General features: G+C 39.5%; 1 protein-coding gene across 1 annotated transcript in view; it reads left to right on the top strand.

The window, feature by feature from the left end:
- The window catches only part of arhgef12b (Rho guanine nucleotide exchange factor (GEF) 12b), a 45,864-nt gene that overhangs the window by 13,754 nt on the left and 5,061 nt on the right, over positions 1-27,049 (top strand). The window contains exons 2-34 of the mRNA XM_084940906.1: positions 339-430; positions 3,839-3,937; positions 4,052-4,101; positions 5,743-5,800; positions 6,240-6,454; positions 9,231-9,347; positions 9,975-10,100; positions 12,239-12,337; positions 12,413-12,523; positions 13,623-13,721; positions 13,864-13,906; positions 15,008-15,113; positions 15,249-15,386; positions 15,531-15,563; positions 16,114-16,228; positions 16,893-16,944; positions 17,093-17,302; positions 17,542-17,689; positions 18,383-18,534; positions 18,634-18,780; positions 19,949-20,034; positions 20,759-20,884; positions 22,026-22,140; positions 22,270-22,370; positions 22,480-22,557; positions 22,641-22,716; positions 22,875-23,042; positions 23,693-23,780; positions 23,870-23,950; positions 24,069-24,157; positions 24,767-25,072; positions 25,415-25,633; positions 25,722-25,918. Coding sequence (XP_084797032.1) covers positions 339-430; positions 3,839-3,937; positions 4,052-4,101; positions 5,743-5,800; positions 6,240-6,454; positions 9,231-9,347; positions 9,975-10,100; positions 12,239-12,337; positions 12,413-12,523; positions 13,623-13,721; positions 13,864-13,906; positions 15,008-15,113; positions 15,249-15,386; positions 15,531-15,563; positions 16,114-16,228; positions 16,893-16,944; positions 17,093-17,302; positions 17,542-17,689; positions 18,383-18,534; positions 18,634-18,780; positions 19,949-20,034; positions 20,759-20,884; positions 22,026-22,140; positions 22,270-22,370; positions 22,480-22,557; positions 22,641-22,716; positions 22,875-23,042; positions 23,693-23,780; positions 23,870-23,950; positions 24,069-24,157; positions 24,767-25,072; positions 25,415-25,633; positions 25,722-25,918 — 3,940 coding nt within the window. The remainder of the gene's footprint in view (positions 1-338; positions 431-3,838; positions 3,938-4,051; positions 4,102-5,742; positions 5,801-6,239; positions 6,455-9,230; positions 9,348-9,974; positions 10,101-12,238; positions 12,338-12,412; positions 12,524-13,622; positions 13,722-13,863; positions 13,907-15,007; positions 15,114-15,248; positions 15,387-15,530; positions 15,564-16,113; positions 16,229-16,892; positions 16,945-17,092; positions 17,303-17,541; positions 17,690-18,382; positions 18,535-18,633; positions 18,781-19,948; positions 20,035-20,758; positions 20,885-22,025; positions 22,141-22,269; positions 22,371-22,479; positions 22,558-22,640; positions 22,717-22,874; positions 23,043-23,692; positions 23,781-23,869; positions 23,951-24,068; positions 24,158-24,766; positions 25,073-25,414; positions 25,634-25,721; positions 25,919-27,049) is intronic.

A 27,049-nucleotide genomic window follows, 5' to 3' on the forward strand; every position in this document is an offset into this window, starting at 1 on the left:
AACGCTGCACGTTTATTAAAACAGATATCTGTTAGAAGGATCTTTACAAGGTGGACAGAAACATTTAAACATCAATCAAAACATCTGCCCGGCTCTGCTGCTCCCACACTGCTTCCTGTGAAATTATTTAATGCATATTTTGAATATGCAGATATAAAAGCTAAATGAATGAATGCCATGATGAGCAGCCCAACATTTTGTATATATTTATGTATTTCATATAAGAATGAAAAGAGCAACATCAGGATTTAATTTGGAAGGACATTCGGAAAACAACTTCAGCTTTACTAACTGCAGCTAAACTTTGACTTTTAAGGTTTGATGTTTTGTCTCTTTAGGACTCCGAGCATTCTCAACAGGGAGCCCACAGACTGGAAGCCAAAGAATGAGAAACCCTCTCCTTCCCTCAAAAATGAGTTCGACCCTACAGGTAACAGACACAGATTTCTTTATTTTCTTGGATTTGTTGACCACGTTTGTTTTCTCATTTGCTTCATTCACTTTCTGCAGAATTTTCACTTTGTGAATTCAATGTGAAGGTTTATCTGTAAATATCCGTCATAAAGGCTCGATGAATGACGACGGATCGATTCTTAGCTCGTAGCACAACTTTCTAATCTCAGCTTGTACCGATGTGCGGGTGCAGAAATGAATTGTTTTGCATCACTTGAACGTTCTGTGGTGTTAACTTCAAATTAAGTTTAAATATCTTTCTGCTTTCAATAATTGGACAGACAAAAAAATCAGATTATAGCGAAGTCTTTGCTCAGGGAAATAGCACAATAGTGCGTAGACAAAGAGTTCCAGCTTCATCAGTGATGCAGCTTTCTTTTCTACACTTGTACTATTGAAGTGTTATTTTTCTAAGCCTGAACTTTTGCATCCAATTTGCTTAAAACTTTAAAACAGATATTGTCCACTAGAGTATTTATCACAGAGGCTGGCGGGGGAGCGAATAGAGATGGTGTGGGTGTAGGCTGCGCTCAGAAAGAAGTTGTGAAGGTGGTTGCCTGGGTTGCCGGGTTGACATTAATCCTTTCTGCCCTTTTGTTCACCCTGGAGTCTTGAGGCTCCTCATGGAGTCCAAAAGACAACCAATTATCCACTCAACTCTCTCTGATGGTTCTTTGAAGTGGGAGTAACCAGACAGGCAGATTGCACTAAGCTTCCTCAGTGGCTGCAGGAAGAACATCAAGTTTTCCTGATCTAGCAGATGTTCTTTGCAGATTTCATGTTGCTGGTGAGGTTGATTTGTAGGATTTTATTATAGACGCAGCTCGGTTTGCAAAAGGAGTCACTGACCTCAGAGGACTGCAAAGATTGGTCAGATTAAAATGAGTACTACTAGCTGTGCTCCTGGCGTGAGCTGATGGGCATTTCTGTGCCATTTATGCGACATTTAATTCAATGTCTAATCAGGGCGTCGCTTTCTTACCACTTAAAAAACAAAACGTGGGTAAGACCAGTGGGTGAGATTAAAGTTCTAGTCTACCTCATGCACTCCACAAATCACTTACCTTTATTTAACATTAAAAACAAAGTAATCAGAGTAATACTTATTCTACTCTCTTTGTAGCAGTTCTCATTTAAATATATTTTTGATGCATATTTGGGACGATACAAGTTAGGTTTTATATAACTTATATAATTTTTTTTCACACATAACACAGATCTCATTGTGAAAATACATCAGTGTCTTTATATATTTAATTCATTCACACTGGATAATAAAATCATGGTTGGTCTAGCACTGTACCGTTTTACCTGATCATTTTTATAAATATAGTGTATATAGTTAACAAAGAAGTCTGTGCATCTTTCATGTTAACAGGAATGAGGAACGAGGGGGATCATAGAGGATAACCACACTGCAAGTGCAGCATTTTAGTTACAGGCATTAGGTTGTTGCATTCAACCTTTAGATCAGGGCTGTCAAACAGTAGAAGTCCATCATAAACTCCAATCCGTTCACCTGAATGGCTTTGAAAAATGTGAAGGAGGATAAATTTCGGACTATTAAATATATTTTTATAAGTTTTACAGCTTTTCCTGCTGATAGAGACCGCTCCTGTGGCCATTCATACTACACCAAAGTAAATAAGTACTGGCTCTACAGTATAAAAAAGAAACTATTTCCTTTTATAATTACAGTACAGTCTGGGCAATGAAACCAAAACATTTTCTGTAATTTTATACATTTTGTTCTTGGAGTTTAATTCCAGAGAGTCGTGCTCACAGATTTGTTTATTTACTACAACAACATTTTTTTTTATCATAGAGAAACACTGTACTGGTAGTGTTGAAATCGCACTTCCTCTTCTTATATTAGGAAGTGTCAGTGATTAAATGTGTAGTTAAACGCCTTTTTAGTGACAGTTTCACTTCTTCTGCCCACTTAAGATCAAAATGGAGGTACATGTGACCCACGATGTGAAATGAGATTAACGTCTCTGCTTTAGATAGGGAGTGAGTTTAACCCTTTCATGCATGAATTATGACAACCACAATCAGGGTTTTTTTTTCTTAATTATTTTTATTCATCTTTAGGCATGAAAAAAGATTTTTGAACTTCATTTTTTAAACATGTACTTTTCAAAGGGTTTTTACATGTGAATACACTTACTTACATATGAATTTGACAAATGAATAAATAATATACACTGTGTGTTGTGTTTATGTGCAAGTATACCATCAACACTGACACAAATACAATAAAACAGCCTTTGAATAGCTGTCCACTGTAGTGACCACTATGCGTGAAAAGGTTAAAAAGATTATTATTGTTTATTATTTCTATCTGTGTGATTCCTCCTGTCAGGTTTAAGCACTGTGCTGGTGTGCCTTTGGCCCAGAATTGTGTGCTACTGTAGTTTCAAGCTTTAGAATCGGTTTGAGGCCTATTTGCCTACACATATCTACACAGATATTGTTATCTGCAAAAAACAAACAAAAAAATTCATCCTAAGTGCTGAGGTTTGGTATATGTTTATATAAAGTTGAGTGACATCTGCAGAATAAAGATAACTTCTGAGGTAAGTGAAGGAAGATTTGATAGAGGACCTAAAACTGACCCTTGTGGAACACCATACTTTTGTCATATAACTTCCGATCTAAATGTTTTCCAGGTTATTATTTTAGATTATGTCTTCATGCAGAGCAAAGAACAATCAATACCATCACTATCACAGCTTTAAAACAATAAAGATGTGGTCATGCATTTAAAATCTGTGTTAAAAAATCATCAACAACAAATTTCCTCCAACAAGTTTTACTTTAGCAATATAAAGTTATAAGTACAGATGTTTTCTCTAATAATAAAACCAGGCCGTGATGTTAAAACAACAAATAGGCAACCAATAACTAAGCCAGTGTCAACCTTTAGTTCTGCTGCTCCGTGGTATCTATTTTGATTTTCACGACTATTTTAAACATTATTCCAGTGAACTCTCTCCAAGAGATGAGAGGAAAAATGAAGATCTTTTAGCAGTGAGTCTCAGCAAAGACGGCAGGAGACTGTTTAAGAAACTATTTTCATTTCAGTCTTGTAATTTGTCACTTCCTGTGTGAATGCTTTTTTTTTTCTCCCCCGCAGTACCGGATCGAGGTTTATAGTGCAAAAGAATGAGATTAAACTTCATATATTACTGCTCTCAGTAATTTTGTAATGTTGATATCAACCACATCCAACAACAACAGCAGTGTGACGCTTTCATCTTTGTAACACAAACAAAATGCCACAAAACAAAGTCGTCCACAGTTTCTTTTTGTTTGTTTTTTTACCGCTTTGGGTACCGTGTGTGTGTGTGTGTGTGTGTGTGTGTGTGTGTGTGTGAGACAGGTCTGGTCCAGCGCTGTGTGATAATCCAGAGAGATGAAAATGGCTTTGGGCTGACAGTAAGTGGAGACAACCCTGTGTTTGTGCAGCTGGTCAAAGAAGGTAAGACTCTCTCTCTTTCTTACTTCTTATACACACACACACTCACTCACTCACTCACTCACTCACTCACTCACTCACTCTACATCTGACCCTCTCCTGTCTTTTGCATTATAGATGGAGCTGCAATGCGAGCTGGTGTGCAGACAGGAGATAGGATCATTAAGGTTAGCTTCCTCATTTATTTTGTTCTTGCTTCTGGGATCAGCAAATGAACCTTAATGAGTCTAAAATACAAGAGCACATTAGCACCAATTTTTCCTTTGTTTTAAAACTTTTCTTTTTATTTACTTCCCCAAAATAAAAATTCAAATCCAGTTCTTATTTCTTAGGAAATCTGTATTTATTGTACACAATGGGATGGGTATCAGGCATTTTTTCAGAGTGGTACTTCTGTACAGTAAACCTCACAGATAATGACAAAGGGATTAGGACTGTGTAGTAAGTTGAATGCAGGATGTTTTTGTCCTATAGTTTCTTGACTTTGGCACACACATTTTCAATGTTTTCTCAAGGAGACATTGATAGTGTACAATTTAAAACGCGCCACAAATAGTTTAGTTAGGACTAAAAAAGGAGATGGATAGTTCCGTAAGCAGTGATGTGCATTTATTGGAATGATGGAGGCAGTAAGAGCAGCCGCAAGATGACCCAAAAGGAAAGAAAAATCAGGAACAGCATCAGAAGGGAAGCTGTGATGGAGGTGGGTTGCACAAAGGCTTGCAGATGTGCAGCAATTGTTGGACAGGCTGCTGCCTTGTTCACTGAGGGTTGCCACAGTTTCTAGCTCCACATGCTTGATTTGGCGGATTTTTACACCAGATGCCCTTCATGATGCAACCCCAAAGGGATTTTTGTGTTTTCCAGGGGTTATTAGGAAAGATAAAGTAGCTTAAATGGCGCTCCCTACGTGATTTGCTAATTTGATGCATATGAGGGTGTCAGTTGAGCCATTAGGTGAGGTGGGCTGGCATTTAGATCAGCTGAGCTGCTGGGTTTGTGGCTGAATTTCACTTTGTACCTTCCTGAACTGATGCTGTGCTCGATTTTCAAACAATAGACAAACACAGAACAGTTTCATGCTTCATCACTCTTTCGCCTCTGCACAGCTGGGCAGTCACAATGTAACGTGGTAATGACTGGACTGATGACTTTAGAAAGTTAAAAAGAATCTATAGGTTATTTGCACTGTAATAAAATATCAGAAAACCAACATGCAGTTCACAGTGTGACCTGTTCATGTTGTAAGTCCTGCTTTAGCTTTATCTCTATCCATTTTCTTCCATCCCAGCTGTTATGTGTTTTTACTTTTCTTAGAAATATTATAAAAACAGGGTCTCACAACAGCTCACATGCTTTCTCCATACTTTCCCATCTAATTTTTACTGGTCTATCAAAATAAAGGCTATAAAATGCCTGAAAAAGTACTATAAAAGCAACTGAATTAATAATAAAGTGATCAGCTAACCAAATGTTTTTCAGCCACTCCAGCTTTGTGTCACAAAGCTTCTTCCCTGTTATGAATGCATGCGTACATTTCTTGTGGCTCTTTTTAAACATGTTCAGAAATAACAAATGAGCCACTAAAAGCACAGTGAAGTCAGTGAGATGGACTGATGTCCACGGATACTTTTGATGTTGTCATGAGGTTTGTTTAGAATAACAGAAAAACAGAATGATGCCACATAGAAACAGTGACTACCACGAATGAAATAAACAAAACAGTATAATTGTGGGTTTTAGGCTTTAAGGAACATATGTTGGTCAGTTGTAGAAATTCTTTGCTAATGCTTTTTGTCTTTGGACAGGTCAACGGGACCTTAGTTACACATTCAAACCACCTAGAGGTTGTAAAGTTGATAAGATGTGAGTATGCTCTAATTATTTACATCCTTAGTTTGCTGTATCACATCTGTTGTGTTGTTTGTGATTTACAAGGCTCATTAAGAAGATATTATTAAGTCAACATAAACATTAGTTGAGTTGTTTTAATCCTAAACTACATTTGAGCAAAAATATCTTAAGTGACTTATCAGAAAGGATGAGACGTGTCAGCTAACATCGTATTATTATATATAGACTTAAAGCCAAAACACTGCCTTTATAAGTTATTGCAGCATAAGTGCTACAGTTAGCAGTTCAAACAGCACATTATCACATGACATAACATATAAGCATACTTGCTCTGCAGATTGCTTATTGTTCCTCTAACGGTCTGACACATTGGGTTGTCTAAGCTGGTTTTGATGGCTTTTATATTCTCCCCTCCCTCCCTCATTCCTTTCCCATGACTCCTCTCTGGCAGCGGGCTCCTATGTAGCCCTGACAGTGCTGGGGAGGCCTCCAGGGCTTCCTCAGATCCCCCTGGAAGAGGAGAAGGAAGGGAACAAGGAAGGAGGAGACACTCTCTCAGCACCCCACTCACCTGCACTGTCAGGTGGGGAGCAAGGCAGCTTCTTGACCAGCAGCACACCCTGTAGCCCTCAGGACAACACCACATCCTCCTCTCTGTCTGATGGGGTAAGAAAGAGGAGAATCCTGTTGTAAGCTGTGTAAGCAGCGTCACATTTAAAGTGTGGATGAATGCAAAAGCGAGGATTTCTGCAAGTATGTCTAAGAGGGTGTATAAACTTCCATTAGCACAATAAGTGAACAACACTGTATATATTTTTGAGACATAAACACACACAGCAAAAACACTCAGCTGCTATTTTACTAATGAAATCACTGTTAACCTGTTATTGCAGGTCTCGTTGAAGGCGGGACTTTAGTAAACTGTATCAGATGATGGAAAAACCACAGTACCGCTAGAGGAAATTAGCTTTGTTCTGCAATAAAGTATCACCCAATATGGTCACTGTAAACATTTTATGGGCCTTGACAAGTGAACGTAATGTTCTAGCTGCTAGATCGATCCATCAGGCTTTAAAGTTGTTTTTAAGTGCACTTACTTACATTCTGAATGAGTAACTTGGCACAAATGATCCTCCAGAGATTGTTCAGTTTAAATTATTACCAGAACAAAAATATGTAATGAAATAACACACGTACTCAAAAAGATAATAAGAATAATGTAATTTGTTATTATTTAAAGTAATTATAATAGACGGTGAATTAAAAAAAAAAAATTGAACGAAGGAGCTTTATACTCAGATTAATGCCTCCTTCTGCTACAGCAGTGAAGTGAAACCTCAGTCCTCTGACACAATGTTATTTTTAACTGTGACAGGGTACGTGATAAGCTTATCTGGCTGGTACAACCCATGCAGCTCATTATTTTTAATTAGCCTCATCGTTCCGGTCCATTTCAACCAACTTTTTACTGAAACTGCTGCAGGATGTCAGCAGGATGTCAGCAGTGTGTCCACCGTGTAACATCGAACGAGTCAAACTTTTTCTGCAATGTGCATACGATTTAGGGATTGTTGAAACTCTGGACGTTCGGCTTTCAATTTGGAAGTTATTTACTCAAATGCTCAAACTTCGACAGGATTGCGTGCTCAATTATTATGTTTAAGTCACATTTTCCCCTGTCAGATTTTGTGTCTAGTTCAATTTAAATATAAGTAATCTCATCTTAGTCATACTTCTGGTTAATAAAACCAAATAAAATGGTTCAATTTTCCTTATAAAAGACCAGTATGTAACCAACCATTGCACTTCAGATTTCCCTTAGAAGGCTGTAATGTAAATAAAACGCCTTTAACTTTCCATTAATTCTATGACATTGGGTCTTTCTGAACTGAGAGCAATCTGTGAATTCTTCTAAATGTTTCCAAGCATCAACTTTCCATCATCCTACTGTCAGAAGGTTGTGGTCATAAAATCCATCCACATCTAAAAAACTCTGGAAAAATTATAAAATAATTTTGCAACCATGATATTCCGTGACTAGTTGGAGGTCCAGGGTCACTAGATGATCTTTAGTCTGTATGATCTTAATAATTTGTAACTGATAACAGTCTGAATGAATTCATGCATACAGTTCCATAAGTATGTGGACAATGACATGTTTCCTGCAGTTTTGCCCTTGTATACCACCACAGTGACTTTTCAATCAAATGATCAAAATGTGATTGAAGTGCAAATTTCCAGCTTTAACCCATGGACATCACAAAATGCTGTGTGTCCTCCTCAGTGCTACTCTGGTAGGTCTTTATTGCAGCCACCTTCAGTTTCTGCATGTTTGTGGGTCTCTGTGCCTTCAGTTTTCTGCACGGTCTGTTGGGTTGAGGGCATGTGACTAACTTGGCCTTTGAAGAATATCCCTTTCTTTGCTTGAGAAACTCTTGGATTGCATTAGCAGTCTGCGTTGGCTTATTATCCATTTAAAATGTGAAGTTCTGTCCAATCAGTTTTGTAGCATTTGGCTGAATTTGAGCAGAGAGTACAGCCGCATACACAGCAGAATTCATCCTGCTGCTTCTATCAGAAGTCACATCATCAAGAAACACTAGCAGTCTGGTTTCAATGGCAGCCATACGTGCCCATGCCATAACACCGCCTCCGCCGTGTTTCACTGTTAATGTGATATACTTTAGATCTCTTTCTCCATGCTCTTCTCTTCCCATCGTTCTGGGTTATCTTGCTTTCATTTGTCCCAATATTTTTTTCCAGATCTGTGCAGGCTATTTGAAATGTTCTCTGGAAAAGTCTAATCTGGCCTTCTTGTTCTTGAGTATAAACAGCGGATTGCACTTTGTTATAAGCCCTGCGTGTTTACACTCATGAAGCCATCTCTTGATTGTAGACTTTAACAATGATATGTCTGCCTCCTCCTCGAGAGTGTTCTGGACTTGGTTAGACGTGAGGGGATTTTTCTTTCTGTTGCTGCTGCCAGTACATTCCTTCTTTTTAAGAATGTACCAGAATGCTGATCTGGCAGGTTTTCTGTCTCTTTGATAGGTTTATTTTGGGTTTTCAGCCTCCTTTGCTTGCATCGGCATCTTCCACCAAGCAGCTGTAAAATGCAAGTTCAGCTTAATTTGTAACTGAATAAAAGAACATGAAACTGCTTGTCAATCAGTTGTCCAATTGCTTCTGAGCCTCTGAAAATGGGGGACTGTGTATAAAAATGGCTGTAATTTCTAAACAGTTAATGCAATACGTTTGTCAAAGCCCCTCGAATTTATCACTGAATGTTTGTACTTCAATCATGTCTTGATTGTTTGATTTATTTTAAATCTCCTGAGGTGGTGTGGAGAGGCAAAATTAAACAAACAAAAAACAAAAGGTGGTGTCATGATCCAAAAAAGGAATATATATACATGTATGTATATGTTTGTCTGAATTTCAGGAAGCAGCCACGGCTTCCTGGAATGGTGAGATTGAGGATGGAGACGGTGGGTCTCCTCCGAAGGAACAGACCTCACCCACACCGTGTGACAATGGCCCCCTGATCAATAACAACTCAGTGAGTACACCGACACATCAGAGCATTTAATATGGTGCCAGTTGGTAATGACGGTGTAGGCTGGTCATGTATGAGTCGATAAACAGATGTCAGAGGTGTTCTGGGTTCGGCTTTTGAACTTTTAATAATTTTTACTTTTTTCAGTTTTATTCTGTCATTACTTTAAATGTTAAAGCTGATAAAATATGATAAAAGTTAGTTGATAAACTTGAGCAAACATTAAGATTTTATATATTATAAGAGCCCTCTTTTCTCGGCTGGAAAGTTAAATCAACACTTCAGGTATTTTCTGACCATTTATAGATTTAAAAAAATAATAATTTAAAGTCACACTTTTAATTTTTACCTCTGAGTTTTTGAGGTGCTGCTGCTGAGCAAGGATTTTTGTTAATAATCTATTGTAGCAGTAACCACCATCTAATGTTAAACACATCACAAAGCCTTGCTGCTTACACAGACTGCTTTGTAATAACAGTCTTTTTATCACAGCTTCTAAAAATAGGAATTAAGTAGTGCTTTCCACTCTCAGGAATTTCCCAGTATTCAGCACCAGACTAAACAATCAATTTGATTTAAGTGTTTTGTGTGTCATGTGTGTTAATGTGCATGTATCTGTGTCTGCATTAGGTTCACAGCAGCCCCCTCTTTGACACTGTGGGCTACAGAGGGACTCCCTGTCAGAGCCCAGACATTACTCGGCGGGATGGCCTCAACATCTGCACATCGCCAGAGGCTGAGGATGCCACTGACACAGTAAGATGCACACGCAAATTTGATTTGGTGTAAATTTGACATTAAACATGTTTAATTTCACATGAATAAAACTAGACAAGCAATGACCATAGGGTCACCCAACCTGTGGGTTCAGCACTTGTAGTAATGGCTGAATAACTATTAGTGATATTGGCAGACACAGAGTTAAACCTTTCTTAGTTTTAAGTAAGGGATTAAACCAACAATCTCTTAGTGTCACATTATTGTCACAAACCCAGAGAATGTACATAAAAAATAGACCCTACCCACTCATTTTGGAATCCCCATTTTGAAATGTGAGCGTTAGCTTTTAAGCCCCTCCCATAAATTAGCCAGAAGAGCCAGAAGTTAGTATTTCTCCATCATCACAATATTCTATCAGTGTTATTAGCAATGCCTTGCATGTTTGGTTAGCAAACTGCATGAGTAGAAAGTGTAGGAGTATAATGCAGAGACTCGCATCCCCTTTTTTCTCAGCTGCCATGTTGGAACCATGGCAGGTGTATGGTCATTTACAACCACAAATGGCCATATTTACACTAAAGTCTGGAGTGCTTGTAAGCTTGGTTAGCAAGTTGCACAGACAAAGGGTACACTCATAGTAACTAAAGCACAAACTTCTTGGATGCTTTGCATCACAGAGAAAGCCCAAATATAATAAAGTGGTTAGCACTCTTGCCGCACAGCAAGAAGGTCCTGAGTTCAATTCCACCATCAGGCCGGGGTCTTTCTGTGTGGAGTTTGCATGTTCTCCCCGTGTTTGCGTGGGTTCCCTCCGGGTACTCCGGCTTCCTCCCACCGTCCAAAGACATGCAGTTAGTTCGGATGGGTTAATTGGTTAATCCAAATTGCCCATAGGTATGAATGCAGGAGTGAATGCAAGCGCGAATGATTGTCTGTCCCTATGTGTTAGCCCTGTGACAGACTGGTGACCTGTCCAGGGTGTACCCCGCCTCTCGCCCTATGACAGCTGGGATAGGCTCCAGCGCCCCCCGCGACCCTGAAAAGGATAAGCGGAAGCGAATGGATGGATATTATATTATATTATATGTTAGATGATTCCAATAATGTGTTAAAAAAGGCACCAAGAGCACAAACATGGCTGTGAGTTTCAGTTCATTGCTAGCAGGTGCTAGCATCTTTGTTAGCATACCTTTCAATCAAAGCAGCCATGCCCAAACTTGAAATCTAAACCAGTGATTTAAAGGAGTCACCCAGCATATGGTTGATACACAAGGGACAGCTCTTCATTGTGACCAAATTGCTTTTCCACCCATCTATAGTCATGTTTTTAATGCTATTAAGTTTGCCCTATTAACACTTGACTGACTTGCTTTAGGAGGCAACCACAAATGCAGGTTATTTCTACATGAGCTTTATTTCAGCCTCAGGGGTTGCTGCTTCCAGAGACCCAGTGAAATGACTCTACTGAAGTGGATTTACCCTTGGAAGCGCTACTTTGATCGCTGTCTCCACCAGCTGAAGTTCTAGATGTGCATGCTCTTTATCAGTTCAACTGAGAGGGTTGCTAATGTGCTTGCTCTTTGGGCTCGAAACTGCAAAAGTGCCATGCAATTTGGGTAACTTAATGGAGGACGTTTGCAGTACTTAAAAAAGAATTATCCTTGAACACATTTTATTTTCAATTTTTCAACGTAAAGTTGGTTCAGAGAGAAACGGGGGAAGGGAAAAACAGAAAGAAGGTTAAAACGAATTTTAGAGCGAGCTAAGGGCAAAACAGTGAATCAAAGAATATTAGGAAAAAATTTAATCACTAATTGCTTAAAAACAAGTCTCAACCCTAACTCCTTATCAGCAGGGGGAAAAAAAAACAATAGATAACTAAATGCTCTGGTAAATGGATTCCTGGCAAGAGGTCAAGAGCAACAGTAAGGACATAGAACAGGAGGGAGGAAAAGCCAGTCATTTGGTTTTGGAAGCATGCCTGAAATAAAAAACAGTCAGTTGAGAAAAGAGAGACAAAGGTTACCCCTATAAGTTGTCCAAGGGGAAAGTGTTAAAAATATTTCTTTGGTTAAAGTTAAGGTTAGGGTTCCTACATATGAAGAAGAAATTATTCCTTTGTCATGTGAACCTCTTTGTTTGACCCTGCATTTTACCTCAATTATATCACACAGCACCCCAATACCCAGTGCAGTGCGGGTAGCCCTCCTTACCTCGTAAACCCTCAGATTATTGGAGCAGAAGACGACTACTTTGAATCCTCACAAGAACAGGTATCTGGCAAAATGTCTCTGATTTTTGGGTCACATGATCATCATCCGATCTAATAAATGGATGCCTTTCCTCAGATCAATGGCGAGTGTACCTGTTTCCAGAGTATTGAGTCGCTGAAGTCTCGGCCGGCACACCTCGCAGTTTTCCTCCACCATGTGGTCTCACAGTTTGACCCTGCTCCTCTGGTATAGCCACAAACACAGTACAAATCAGTGTGTGGTAATGCCTTTGCTGCCAATATAGTCTGAATCCATTGGTATCATCATTTGATACCAATATGAGGCCACTGCAGGCTGAAAATTAAAAGCATACATAAGTATATAGCAAGCATATGCGTATACTGTTTCCTAAAGTAGTAGCAAGGCATTTTAATTGTATTTAAACTTCATTTTACCAAACTTTCCGTGGACTTGTTCTTAGTCATTTTCTATTTTCACGTTCATGATTCACAACCACATACTCTCTATATAAAATGGGCCTAGCATCTGTGACAAAACATTGGTGATCACAACCCCAGCCGCTCCTACTGAAGATGTAAATCTTAAAAACAACTGTAACCATGGACTGTTGGTATGATAAATACACATTCAGTCCTATCGTGAGTCTTTACAGAAGCAGGAAAGTGAACTGACTAAAAATAAACTACAAAGAGCCTTTTTCATCATAACAAAGGAACATGTCAGACAGTCCAACAGTGTGGCTCATTAATGTGTTTTTCAAAGTTTATCGACAACAATGGAGCTGGCTATTTAGCAGTATAAAGAGGCAACACTTGGTAGAAGAATGCTTTTGTTGTTTTATGTCTTAAAAGCATAAAACATGTGAATGCAGTTTACACAGACATTATAGAAAAGTAATAAACCTTGCAGAAATGTGTTAACTATTATTGAGCTGCGAAACGATTGGCAAGATGGAAAATCTTGCAGACTGATGTAATATAGGATAAACCATTTCTTTGATTATACGAGTTCAATATGAGCATAATTTAGTGTTGGTCAGCACAGAATGCATTTTACATCCTTTAAAATATAAAGCAGTCTGAGTATCATGTATGAATATAAAACTCAGGGACCTAAAAAGAGTTGACAAATTCTACTTTGTCATAAATGAAAGTGGGCCAAGGATTGAGCCCTGTGGAACACCGCTGTTGACCTAAAGAGACCTTTTTCTCACGATGTTGTATTTTGTTCGTGGTTTGAATGAGTAATGCAATTCATGAAATAAGAAGCTATGCAAACATGAACCTAATAGAAAGGACTAACTGTCTTTTCCCCCTATGGTTAGCTGTGTTACCTCTACGCTGATATGTACAAGCAAACCAACTCCAAAGAAAGTCGACGCTTCTTTATTGAATTACACACACTATTCATGGATCGAACTGCAGTAAGTTGGTCTATTAGGTTCTTTCTCAGTCAGTGTCTGTTCTTTGTAACAATTTTCCTGTTGTTGTGTTAAAAAAATAAAATAACATTGTGCCCATGTGCGTTGATGTGGTTCTTAACTCTCCTTCTGTTGTCTTATCTAGAATCTTAAAGTGCCGGTGCCAGAGACCGTTTCTGCTGAGCTAGGTAAGGTGCTAGAGGAATCCTCTAAAATATAATATTTCATGATTTTAAACTTCACACATACTGTACATGTCGCTTTGAAAAGTTAAAATCTGAACTCTGCTTTTCATGTGCTGGACTATGGAAGTAGAAGATGTAGTCAGAAGACAACAAGCTCAATGAATTACACTGTCCACCTCTGCTGCTTGGGGCCTAACAAGCAAACTGCTACTTGAAGCAGTTGGACAAAGAGTTTATTATACACAAAAACTAAGACCACAAAATTATTATTTTCAGGAACAGTGTTTGTGTGTGTGTGAGTGAGAGAGATTAAGAAACTCCAATTTCATGCAAATTCATGAAACCTTGAGAAATGAAAAAGGTTCTCTGAACATGAGCATGCTTGACTGGTAAATATGGATAAATATCTTGCAATTTATTACTGTTATTTCTTATGTACTGTGTAAGATATTCATTGTATCTGGGTGTTAGTCGCAGGGGTAGCAGTCTAAGCAGAGACGTCCAGACTGGCTTTTCCCCATCCACTTCCTCCAGCTTTGTCAGAGTGGTACAGAGGTATTTCCATGACAGCTGAGACATGTAATCTTTCCAGCGTGTCTTGGGCCAGATAACCTTACCTAGGAGGCATCCAGGATGCAGAGGCCCAACCCACCTGAAATAGCTCATTTATTCACTGTGCCCACAGCTTGTGGCTGTAGGTGAGGGTAGGAACGTAGATCGACCGCTAAGTTCACTCTTCACAACAAGAAACCGGTACAACATCCTCATCACTACTGACATCGCACCAATCTGTGTGTCAATCTCACACTCCCACTCATAAATAAAATATGTTTGAAAGCTTCAGAGAAAATAAATCAATTCTAATAACTTGGGGTATTTGACAGTATTAGCTACCGTTCTGATATCATTGATTGCAGTGGCTGAAAACAGGCTCTACGACAGCAGAAACATAGAACATGTGTATCACATACGCGACTAGTCATATTAGGGTTTAAACCTGATTCCTTTAATAAATTATAAATGTTTTTTTTCCATTTAATTTGTGAATTGGATGCTTTGGAGTTGAATATTTTCTCTGTGTGTGCGTGTGTGTGTGTGTGACAGAGAAGCGAAGGCTGGACTTGATCCCAGACAGCCTGTGTAAACAGTACACTCAGACGTTACAGGACGCGCTGTTACCAGACCTGCACAAGAACCTGGAAGACTTCAGGTAGCTGTCACTCAGCTGTTAAATGTATTCTTATAATAAATGTTGTACCTGAATATTTTCCTGGCAGATATCTGATACATGTCTGTGTAAAGTAATATTTCTCTATGTACATGCACTCTGTATCTCGGTGTGCAGACAGAAGCGCAGCATGGGTCTGACGCTGGCCGAAGACGAGCTCTGTAAGTTGGACTCTGAGCCAGGAAGAGACCAGCAGGCCTTGGAGAAAGAATGCTCCTGTGCTGAACACATCCTCTTCAAGATAGAGGATATCCTGTAAGTCTCTGAGCCACAAAAACACCTAGATGTGTATTTTTAACCCCTATGCTCTTTTCTGATTGTATTTCTTTAAAAAAAAAAAAAAAAAAAAACCCCACCCACACAGACGTGCATCATGTGATTGTGTGTGTGATTTTGCAGGTTGACATCACAGAGCTCAGAAGAGGAGAAGTGGTAAGAGGAGGGAGTTTTATATTTTATATCATCAGGCAGCTGCAGGATACTCAGTGTGAATGATTTTGGGGAAGTTTTATAGTTTCTGTTCTGTTATGATATTTATAAATCATTGTCCCATCTGTGACTAAATGTTAAGACAGAATATCTCAAACAAAGTCTGTGTGAGCACAGTTTTATATCTTTGAACAAATATACAAGTCTGTCACATGTAAGATAAAATTACTTCCCCTGAATGATCTTGTTGGACGTTCTTAAAAAAATAAAGGGTGGGTGGGAAAAAGAAATCTTGCACATGGAAAGAATAAGACAGTCATAAAGCTCTGATACACCATGCAAGAGACGCAAATGCGGAATCTCTTGCCCCCAGTGGTGACATCTTGTACTGCACCCATCACACCACAGCTTTACATTGCAACACACTATAAAACCATTGTTTTATGTAGCCTCTCCCCCCCCCACTGATCATTAAGAGCTGCTGCATAGATGAGAAAATCAGCAGCACGTGTTCTGTGTTACACTGCTACACATTGTGTGTCTCTTATTCCAGGCAAACAATGCAGTATGTGATTCTCACCTACATGAAGCACCTCGGAGTGAAAGTGAAGGAGCATCGAGGCCTCGAACATAAACGTGCTCGCATCAATTTCCTCCCCAGGATTAAGGTGCAACCTCCTGAGACACACACACACACACACACACACACACACACAGTAACCTATACATAATAATGCAATCATTATACAATTCCACTAATGAGTAAGTAGTTAAGTGCATGGTTCAATGGATGAGAAAAGTATGAAGTCTGAGAAGTGGGTGAGAGGAAGGTGAAAATAATAAACAATAATAATAAACTTTGTCTGGCTGGTCACTTTTGGATTCAGCGTTTTAGATTCAATTAAAAGTTAAAAAACACTTGAACGTCCTCTGAAGTAGATCTTTTTTTTGAGTTTACTGTAGTGCAGTTTATTGATCCACAACTAAGAGCAGAGTCGAATAAACAAAGGCAACGTCAGGGTGTGAGACCTTAAGCACATGCAGCACAGAGACAAAGAGAAAGCTAGGAGCCACTTACTCCTCCTGTCTGTGCTAATTAGCCTTTCCAGTGCGTTTAGCATAGAAACGCCTCTCATCTGGGTTACTCCCAGTATGTTCAGCTTGCTTCCCTGTGTATTCTGGCCACTGAATGTATGAGAACCTCCCTTCAAGGCTGTGCTGGGACAGGCAACAGTAGTTTTTCCACACAGGTGACATGTGACTGACATTTAAGTGAACTTCAGAACTGAGAATCATTTACTCCAATGTGTAACTTATAACTATTTCCATCAGTTTCCCAACATCCGCCCCCCTCGGCGTCCGAGCAGAGTGGACCCCACCCCAGGTGAGAAGAAAAAAAAAAAAAATTTTAACCGTGAGGTATTTGCTGGCTTATTGCATAAAGAGCTGTATCTGTGTATAATTGAGGGTGTACATACAATAACGTTATCGATGTAGTGTGTGATACTTCATGCTCATGGGTTTCTGCACAGTCGTGAAAGCTGTGGACCAGATCAAGCAGCGTCCGCCAAAGCTTCCTCAGTCGCCTCTTGGCATCTCTGAACCATCAGACCAGTCCGCCACAAGTCCTGGACGGATCCGCGATGGATCAGATACCCAATTATTGCCTGCCACCACCCTCCCTACACACAGCTCCCCCACCACTCAGGTCTCAGAGGCAGGCGGACAAGAGTCAGAATCCAGTAAGATATTCCAGTTTTTGTTCGTTATTAAATTTTGCTAATTTTCTTTTATTTAATTGCCCCAATCTTCCATTACATGTGGGATGAACACAGTCACTCAGACACTATCTCTAGTTTCAGTAACATGTACTAAATATCCCTGCAGAATACGGATACTGTTGAATTTGTTCAAATTAAAGCTCCATTCGAGTCTTAATTGTCTCATGTATTTTACTCCTCTTCTCTCCTTTATTCTACAGATGTCTCTCTGTTCTGCATGCAGCCCAGACCAGGCGACAGCGTGCAGTCTGCTGACAACCACGACGGCGTCTCTGGTCCAACCGGCACTCAGTTTGACTTCAGCCCCTCCACAGTGGAGCAGCGGGATGAAGATCAGGAGGCCTTCAGGTAGTTGAAGTTGGGGATGCAGCTTTAAGTCTGTTTTTAAAAACATTTTTGGGCTGTGTGCCACTGTAAAGGAAATTTCTGGATTTAAAGGAAGTAACAGCATACTAATGTACAATTTGAAAGCAAAGAAAGAAAACCAAATTCAATTAAATTACATTTTATTTATACAGCGCCAAATCACAACATCAGTCGCCTCAAGATGCTTTATATTGTAAGGTAGACCCTACAATTATACATACAGAGAAAAACCCAACAATCATATGACCCCATATGAGCAAGCACTTTGGCGACAGTGGGAAGGAAAAACTCCCTTTTAACAGGAAGAAACCTCCGACAGAACCAGGCTCAGGGAGGGCGACCCTCTGCCGCAACCAAATAAAAGTTGTATCCATTTTCAAAGAGTTTTTTGCATATATTGGATATAAATAACCAAAGAGTTGTTATTATTTTTTAAAAATTTAACCTATGAATCAACATATTGGGGGTTTGTTCGTTTTCACTTTATGGTCATGGTTGTCACGGGACAAACCATCTATTAGAAAGGTGGGTTGGGAATTTTGTCAAAATATCCTAATGATACTGATACTTTTTAAATAGTTTATTGTGTTAAATAAAAATTTAAATGCAGTAACTGTTTCCCTTTCTAATGCCACATTTATCTTTATGATAGCCAGTCTCTCTTTGTCTCTTTAGGATGGAGGTACCGAGTGACATCCAGAGTGAAGATGACCAAGGCGGAGAGGCTGAGTGTGAAGAAGATCCTCTGATCTGGCAGGGACTGGTCCCTCGAGGCGTCCTGATGAGCTTAACGCAACAAGAGATCAACCGGCAGGAAGTCATTAATGGTAAATCGCCAATATTACACATTTTTCCAAAATGATTAAAAAAAATGAAATCTGTGCTAATTTTATCCACATGCATGCGTTTGTCCGTTCGCTCTTTAGAGCTGTTCTACACTGAGCGTGCACACTTGAGGATGCTGAAGGTGCTGGACTGTGTTTTCTGCCAGAGGCTGAACAGGGACGGCATCCTTCCACCAGAAGACATAAAACACATCTTTATCAACCTGGAGGAAATCATTCAGCTTCATGGTAACAATCAATTAGCTGCATGGTAACACATTTCACACATGACTGAGTAGGGGCGTGGCTGTAATTGTGTTAATGAGACACATACTGTTTCCTTCATCTACGGCAGATTTTCATATATTCTAATTGATTGATTTTTGGATTTTGGTCATTTCATGGTCCATGAAAAATCGTTACAGGGAAGTGACTGGATGTTACAATAAAGTAAAAGTTTATAATGTTATAAAAACACTTACAGCACACACTTTGTCCTTGTCACGCTGCCAATGGGCCAGATCATGTAAAAAAAAAAACTCGGAAATTTCACAGTGACACACACAAATATAAAGTTGGCGTCATAGTAAATGACTGTCCATGGTCCCTTGTAGGTTAAACACGTGTGCTGACATAGTCATGACACATCATTAGTGTTCACAGCCATGCCTTTTCCCTTTTAAGCCCTTAACATGAACTGATTCAGGAAAACAGTCACAGGGAGAGGAGATGGTCCAGAGTGGGAGCTATAACAAGAGGGTCACGTGGTTTTAAATTTCAATCCCAATCCCAAAAAATAAAAACTGAATGGAACAATTACAGATTTTGTTTTTTCCTTTTGAGACGTTTGACTACTTTATGAAAAATATTAGCTCGTTTTTATTTGATGGTAGCAAGAAGTCTCAAAAAAGTCAGGACAGGGCCGTGTTTACTGCTGCGTCGCATCCCCTCTTCTTTTAACAGCTGAGGAGACCTGCTGCTGGACTTTTTGTTTGGCCTTTGGTGAGTTTGCACTGAGGAACTGAAACTTCTTTTCACTACTTACTTACTTTTCGAGCCGTTTGTTGTCCCTGGTTTGTGTTGCTGCCATCAAATTCAAAATGAGCTTTTTTTAAATTATTTTTTATAAAATACTAAAAAGTCTCAGTTTTAAGATTTTATATGTTCTCTGTCTTCTAGTGTGAATAAAAGATGAGTTTATGAGATTTGCAAATCGCTGCATTCTGTTTTTATTTACTTTTTATGCAGCGTTCCAACTATTTTGGAAATGGGGTAAAAACTTTAATTTTGTAAATGTTATGTTGCTAATCAATTCATGATTGAGAAATATGTGAGTCATCACCAAACTGAGCAAGCTGGTGAGTATTTTTGGATGTTTAAAAAAATAAAAATGAAAAATCTTCTCGCTGTGCTCCAGTCTCTATAACAGAACAAATGACTACAATCAGGAAGAGGAACGAGACGTCTGTGATTGGTCAGATCGGAGATGATCTCCTGGGATGGGTAAGGCTGGCTTCAAGTATCTGTGAGAGAGGACTGAAAACAGAAACAGGGTTTATTTGTATTTTTAGTCATATTTCACCTTCTGCCCAGACTAGATAAATGGTAAAGAGGTCTTCACAATCCCCACATTACATTATCTTAAAGACTTTTGAGGTCCATGTGTCTTTTCCCACAGCATCGCCATCAGGTCAAAAACAAAATTTGGGCAACAATTTGGGTTTAGTAAATAAATACCAGCAAACCTAAAACATTCCTATCAGCCTCAGCCTTTGTGTTTAGTCTTGATAGTGAAATATTATCCTGCTAACACGATAAAGGTACGTGTTCCAGTACCAGTGGTTGAGGCAGAAGAACGCTGCTAGTTAAGTGTCTACCTCATCACTCCCCTCTAATATGTTATGTGTAGATATCTAGAAATGGTCAGTTAATGTCCGAGCGGACTTACGGGTGGATGCTGTGATGGTGGAGGTGTCATAAGGCAGAGGAAATGAGTGCAAGTTCTTTGCCTGAATTATCTGGCAGGCTTTGCTTCTTTATTTATATCTAAAAGCATCAATGTGTAAGTAGATAACTTCTGCTGGCATGGCTGCAGGTTCTCTGTGTTGTTTTTTTTAAATATTTTCAGAGTTGTTTCAGTAGAAATCATCAAGTACATCATGCACTCTTAGCACGTAAGCTGGTAATATTTAAGCATTTTATGCTTTCTCTGTGCACTCGCATCCAGTTCAGTGGGGAGGAAGAGCAAAAGTTAAAGAGAGCAGTGGCAACCTTCTGCAGTAACCAGCCGTCTGCACTGGAGCTCATCAAGACGAGGCAGAAGAAGGACCAGAAATTCAACCTGTTCATGCAGGTGAGTGCAAGACTCCCACTGCAGTCTACCACCAGGAGGAAAGTGACTTTGGATGAGACAGATATTGGCAGGCAGAAGAACATTCGATTAAGTTTTAGTTAGTGTGCCAGTTCACAACAATTGTAAGCTGGAGACCTTGCATCATTATAGAAAAATATCCAATGAGCCGACATTCTCCAATGAGCTCCCTTTATAGCAGGAAGAGACCCGAACAAGGCTAGGGGAGTGCAGGTACTCCCCCTCACGACTGGCTGTGGGTGTAGGGAAAGTGTAGGAGCTAAGGCTCTAGATCAGTCACATGAGGCTTCTAGAGAGGGGAAGAACAAGAACTTGCCTAATTTGACCCAAATTGTATCTGTCCATTCAAAAATCTAAGGAGTTTGGAAAGAAAAGCAACTGGATTTTTAAAGTTTCTTGAAGACATTTCTCTCATCCAAGAAGTTTCTTCAGTTCTAAGACCAAACGGTGGAGAGCCCACTACTGATCATGTGCCTCAGCTCAAGGTGTGAAAAAGGGTGTGGGTCAGCAAACTTAAAGATGTCCAGTGGTTTTCTTTCTGAACTCCTTAGGTAACTTTGCCCTGGATGACTGAGAACCTACACAGAGACACAGGATGAGTAAGTATCCATCTCCGTATGGAGAATGGATAAGAACAGTGGCACAGTTGGCTCCATGTGAGTGACTAACATTCAGTTTATTGGAGATGCTTCATGAGTACATGCTTACTTAGGACCCTTGTACCAGGTGGCTTTTTGCAGCTTAAAGAACTTTTAAGTTACCCAGTAAATGTAACATAAGGATAGAAGTGACAATACACACTTCATAATTAGAGGAATGTTGGTGCAATGGGCTCCCCCTTTTCTTTCCTTTTTTATCTAAATTTTAGGACTTTGATTGAATCTGTTGTATTATTATTCGTTAAAGATTTCATCTATCTTTTGTCTGAACCATGTTTTCTTTTGTTTCTATTTTGTATAACAAATGTCTGCATTTTGGGGCTTAAAGTAGAACATTGCAGTATCCCATAAGCTCGAATATTTCAGATTTTGTTTTATTGTCTCATATAATATCTGTTACAGAGGTTTTTTGTTGTTGACCTTCCTCATTCCTTGCTCTTCTCTTCCTTGTTGTCATTCCTCAGGAAGCTCAGAGCAACCGTTTGTGTCGCAGGCTGCAGCTCAAAGACATCATCCCTGTAGAAATGCAGAGAGTGACCAAATACCCGCTCCTGCTGGATAACATTGCCAAGTACACAGGTATAAATAAGATTTTATACATTTTAGTACAGATTCTGGAAACCGATTACCTTTTTCATTGAGGGGGAACAATTAATTTTAGTTTAATCATCAAGAACTGTTGGCTATGTTGGTTTTTTGTTCTTGTAGAGGACATTGAGGAAAGGAAAAAGGTGAAGAGAGCTGGAGACTGTTGTAAAAAGATCCTCAACCATGTCAACCAAGCTGTGAAAGAGGCTGAAAACAAACAGGTACACACATTAGAATCATTTATTTAATCATTTTATTTAAAGAAATGTGCAGATTCATACAGGCTGAGATTTGGAAGGGTATTTTATGAGTTGTGTTGTGTCTTAACAGCGGCTCGAGGAGTATCAGAGAAGGTTAGACTTCTCGTCTCTGAAACAGAGTGAAAACCCTGTGATCCTGGAGCTGAAGGTAACAAACTTGTTTTAATCTCTGTTTACCTTGATATTTACTCTGGATTGTTTATGAAGTTCTGCCATGTGTTGTGTTTGCAGAATCTGGACCTCACTAAGAGGAAGATGGTTCATGAGGGTCCTCTCTCCTGGAAAGTCAATAAGGAAAAGACAATTGGTGTGTACACATCAGTATATGACAATAAGATTAAAAAGACTATAATATCAGACGTTTTTGTAGATTAAATACTTCTTCAGGTTTATTTTTGCATCCAAAATGAGACAAAACTTGTCAGATACACATACAGTTTTATACCACTAGTGTTTTCCTTTCAGAGCTGTACACACTCCTCCTGGAGGACATCATGGTCTTGCTGCAGAAACAGGATGAGCGCCTGGTCCTAAAGTTTCATGGCAAAAACATGGCCAGTGTCGTCGACACCAAGCACACCTTCAGCCCCATCATCAAACTCAACACGGTCTTGGTTCGACCTGTCGCAACTGGTAAGAACCGCAGACAAGTGGAAATGCTTTTAGGTTCGACCACACTGAGCATCTCCATAGTGCAGTGGTTTACTCCTAACAAGCAACGCATCCCTGGTTGAAGGAGTCACAGATCCCATTAGGGGTTGTATCAGGAAGGGTGTCAGGAGACAGGAAAGCTTTGGTGAAAAAAAGACCAGGGGAAGACGTGCAGTAAATCCCTCAGTGTAGATTCAACCAATACAATAGGTCACCTGGTCTCCCCAGTGAGCTAAACCATCATTTAGCTCAACATTTAGCTTAGCTTAGTTTAGCATTTAGCTAAACCAGTATTTAGCTCACTGAAATAAGTTTAGAACCTTTTTTTTTGTTTTTACCCCCATAAAAACACAGAGGTAGTGTTATGTTCTCAGTTGTGTCGAAGATGCAGAAGATTTTGGTTGGCATGCCAAATTTCCTCAGCCATTGTAGGAATGACAGTTTTACTGTGAGATCCTGAGGACTTAGCATGCTAACCTTAGCTTTTAACTTAACCTCACAAGTTTCTTTGTTTTTTCATGTCAGTGACATTAGTTTCTGTATATTTTTCTATGTACACACTCTATTTTGAATGTAAATGTAGCTTTTGTGTCATGTGGACCAATCCTTGTTTGAAATTTTCTCTTCGTCAGACAACAAGTCTTTCTTTGTTCTGTCCATGTCCGAAAACGGGGCTCAGATCTACGAGCTGACGGCTCAGACGGTGTTCGATCAGAGAACGTGAGTGTCGCACCAAAACAATGCTCATGCACCTTCATCTGGTCACTTTTAGTCTGTTTCATCCAGCGGTGTCACCTCTGTTGCTCCAGGTGGCAACATCTAATCACACAGTGTGCCGAAGCCATGAAGGCCAAACCCCACAGGAGGGACACGCCTCCACCTCAGTCTGAGTGAGTCTGCTAATGCTGCAGACATTGTCACTGGTATTGTTGTTTGAGTTTTGAGTGTGCGTGTTGTTGTTGTTTTTTGTTTTTTTAATTCACTGTTTACAATGTAAATGTGTTTCAGTGCGGAGCAGGATGCTATTAATATCATCAACAATGGGATGCCTAAACTGAGCAAAGATGAGACGCCGAGTGAAAGTATCCATTCTGCAGGTATCTATATGTGTTTGTCAGCACCAAAAGTACTGATGGATCGATTAATCTATGGCTTTTTCAAATGATATATTAAATCAGAGATGTCAAAATAATTTTACATCATGGGTCACATGCAGCCCACTTTGATCTAAAGTGGGCCGAACCAGCGTAACTCCACTGATGTTTAACTACACACACAAGTTCAATTTCAACAATACAGCTCAGTTTTTGTATGTAATAAAAAAGTGCTGCTGTAGTAAATTAATGAAATCTGTCAGCACAAATAAATAAATGTGCAAAATTCTAGAAAAAAGCTCTGGTAGCTCATTGTTCATAAATCTTTTTCCCCCCCTGTGGACCCATTGTAAAAAATAACACTTTCTATGGTAGATGATGAACTAAACGGGGAATTTGGTGTGTTTTAAATGTTAGTGTTCATCTTATATTTAATTGCTTTGGTGTAATGTGGTGAAGGCAGTAGGAAAAGCTTTAAAACCTATGAAAATATAGTTAAAATCCCCAAATCTACGCCCTCCAGCCGATTTGGAGTCTTTGCAAGTCTGATTCTGTTGTTGTTCATGGTCTTCTCTCTAACGTTTCATCACATTTTTTTAATTTAAATCCCAGATATGAGCATCTCCGATAAAGTGGCCGCCTCTACTTCAGACATTCAAGATCCACCGGAGAGTCTCAACCCCTTCGATGGATTGAGATCAGAAGATGAAGAAGAGGAGCTGCCGATGACAGACAGGCAGGAGGAAGAGGAGCAGAATGGAGAGGTGGATGAAGCGGAGCTAGAGGCCTTCCTGGACGGGCAGCTGGCGGAGAGACTGCTGCAGGAAGGATCGCGGCTTGGCATTGCCCTTGAAAATGAAGAAGAGCACAATGCTTTTGTCATGCCTTGCTCCAAAGCTGAAGAAGCTCTAAAGACACGTAAGTCCTGATTACCTGTCGGTAGCAGTAAGCACTGTGGATAGTTTTGACCCTGAGATGTTTGTTTTATCATTAAGCTCAGGTTAATTCAAATAAATTCAGTTTTATTCATATAGCCCCAAACAGCACCTCAGCACGCTTTGTATTGTAAGCCAGAGATCCTACAATAATACAGAGAAAACCCCAACAATCAAAGAATCCTCTTTGAGCAAACCCTTGGCAACAGTGGGAAGGAAAAAGTCTCCTTCAACAGGAAGAAACATCCAGGAGAACCAGTGTTTAATGGTAAAGAGAATATGCTGACATTCGCATGAGGAAAATGACCGCTGATGTCTGTTTCAGTGGCGATGCTGAAGCAGGCAGTCTTCACACACATGTTAAGCAGAGAAGCAGAGGAGGAAACTGAGGAGAGCAAGCCGAGTGGAGCCCGTGGGAGTCAGTCGAGTCCTTCTTTGCCTGAGAGCCCAGAGGGGCCCTCTGCTACCTGTGATGAGAGCCAGACGTGTGAAAGTTTACAGAAAGAACACCTGCAGCCTCCACCTGAGGCTGCTGAACGTAATGGTACTGCTGTACTCTAGTATTAAGAATTAATGACCAAAATATACTTGCATAACTATCTCACCATCTCCTGATCTGCATCTCCACCCAGGTGGCTTTGTGGTCCTGGATTTCCCCGGCTCTGAGGAAAGCAGCACTGATGATGATGTCGGAGTTGGAAGTGATGTTGGGATCGACATGAGGAAACTGCTGTCTTCCTCCTCGCAGATGGGAGGCGGAGGCCCCAACCTCAGTCGGCAGCTCATGACCCACCTGCGCCTCCTACAGGCCGATCTGCAGTATCTTAAGGTACCTTAGTATCTGAGGTCTGCTTTCTATATTCGCAAAACCTAAACATGGTGGGATGTCTCACCTGTAGTGAGTCATTTTTGTGATGTTAAATTTACTGGAGAGTGTTGCCCAAACACACCTGATCTCTATTTTCTCTACCAGCTGTTTGTAGCCAGTGGATGATTTTCATATATCTGCACTAAAAAGCACAAAATTACCATCTGATAGCAATGCTGGGGTGTTTTTAATGTCTCTTTTTACTTGAACAGCAATATTAGGGCCAAATGTTTAATGCAGTAAGTAAGCCGTTTTGGGGTCATTGCTCAGAAAAGTAATATATTACTCATTAGATGTTCAGCAGCTGCCTAACAAGCAGACACAAAAGTTATAAGGTTAAACAAACTACTAATCCAAGCCCAGATGCAGGTTTGTTTTTTAAAGATTTAAAATTTGGTACATAACCTGCTTACTCTTAAACTAAACCAGACTTTATTCTTTCATAAATTCAAGCCTGAAAAAATGATCTGGAGGATGGTTTGCATTTGGATGTGCTCTTCTAAGTAAATGAAGTCATGTTCTCTGTTTGTATTAAGATTATGCAAAAATGTGTTTGCCTCCTCACATCTTTAGTTATATTTTCTTTTGTTTTTCTACCCTCTAACATAGTGTACTTTTTTGTATTTATATTTTTCTTCCAGACATTTTTGTAGTTTTTTAAAGTGGTCCTTCCTTCAGTCCTTAGGCACTTTGTTATCTCGTATTAACTCAGACTGTGTGTGTTAGCTAGTAACACTGTCTGACAGTAATAAAATAGCATTTTTAGCATCAATAAGGTGATTCCCACACAGCCATCAGTCAAACTTGACATTTTAGCATGGTGTGGAGTGTCAGGCCTAAAAATAACAACACCAACAAAAAACTATCTACAGTAAATGAAGAGTATCTGAAATTCAAATCATTAACTGGCATCTGAGTCTTTTTTTACATAACACAAGAAAAACATCTGGATTTTTCCCCAGGTAATGTAATTTAAATGTATTTTAATTTGTAATTAACATATGTATCTTCTCCTAAATTCTTAAAAACTTTGACACAAAATGTAACTGAATGAACAATATAATCATCATATTATTATAAGTGTCTCAGATA

The sequence above is a fragment of the Perissodus microlepis genome, chromosome 10, assembly GCF_051167445.1.
Source record: "Perissodus microlepis isolate ML-2025 ecotype Zambia chromosome 10, ASM5116744v1, whole genome shotgun sequence".
Taxonomy (NCBI): domain Eukaryota; kingdom Metazoa; phylum Chordata; class Actinopteri; order Cichliformes; family Cichlidae; genus Perissodus; species Perissodus microlepis.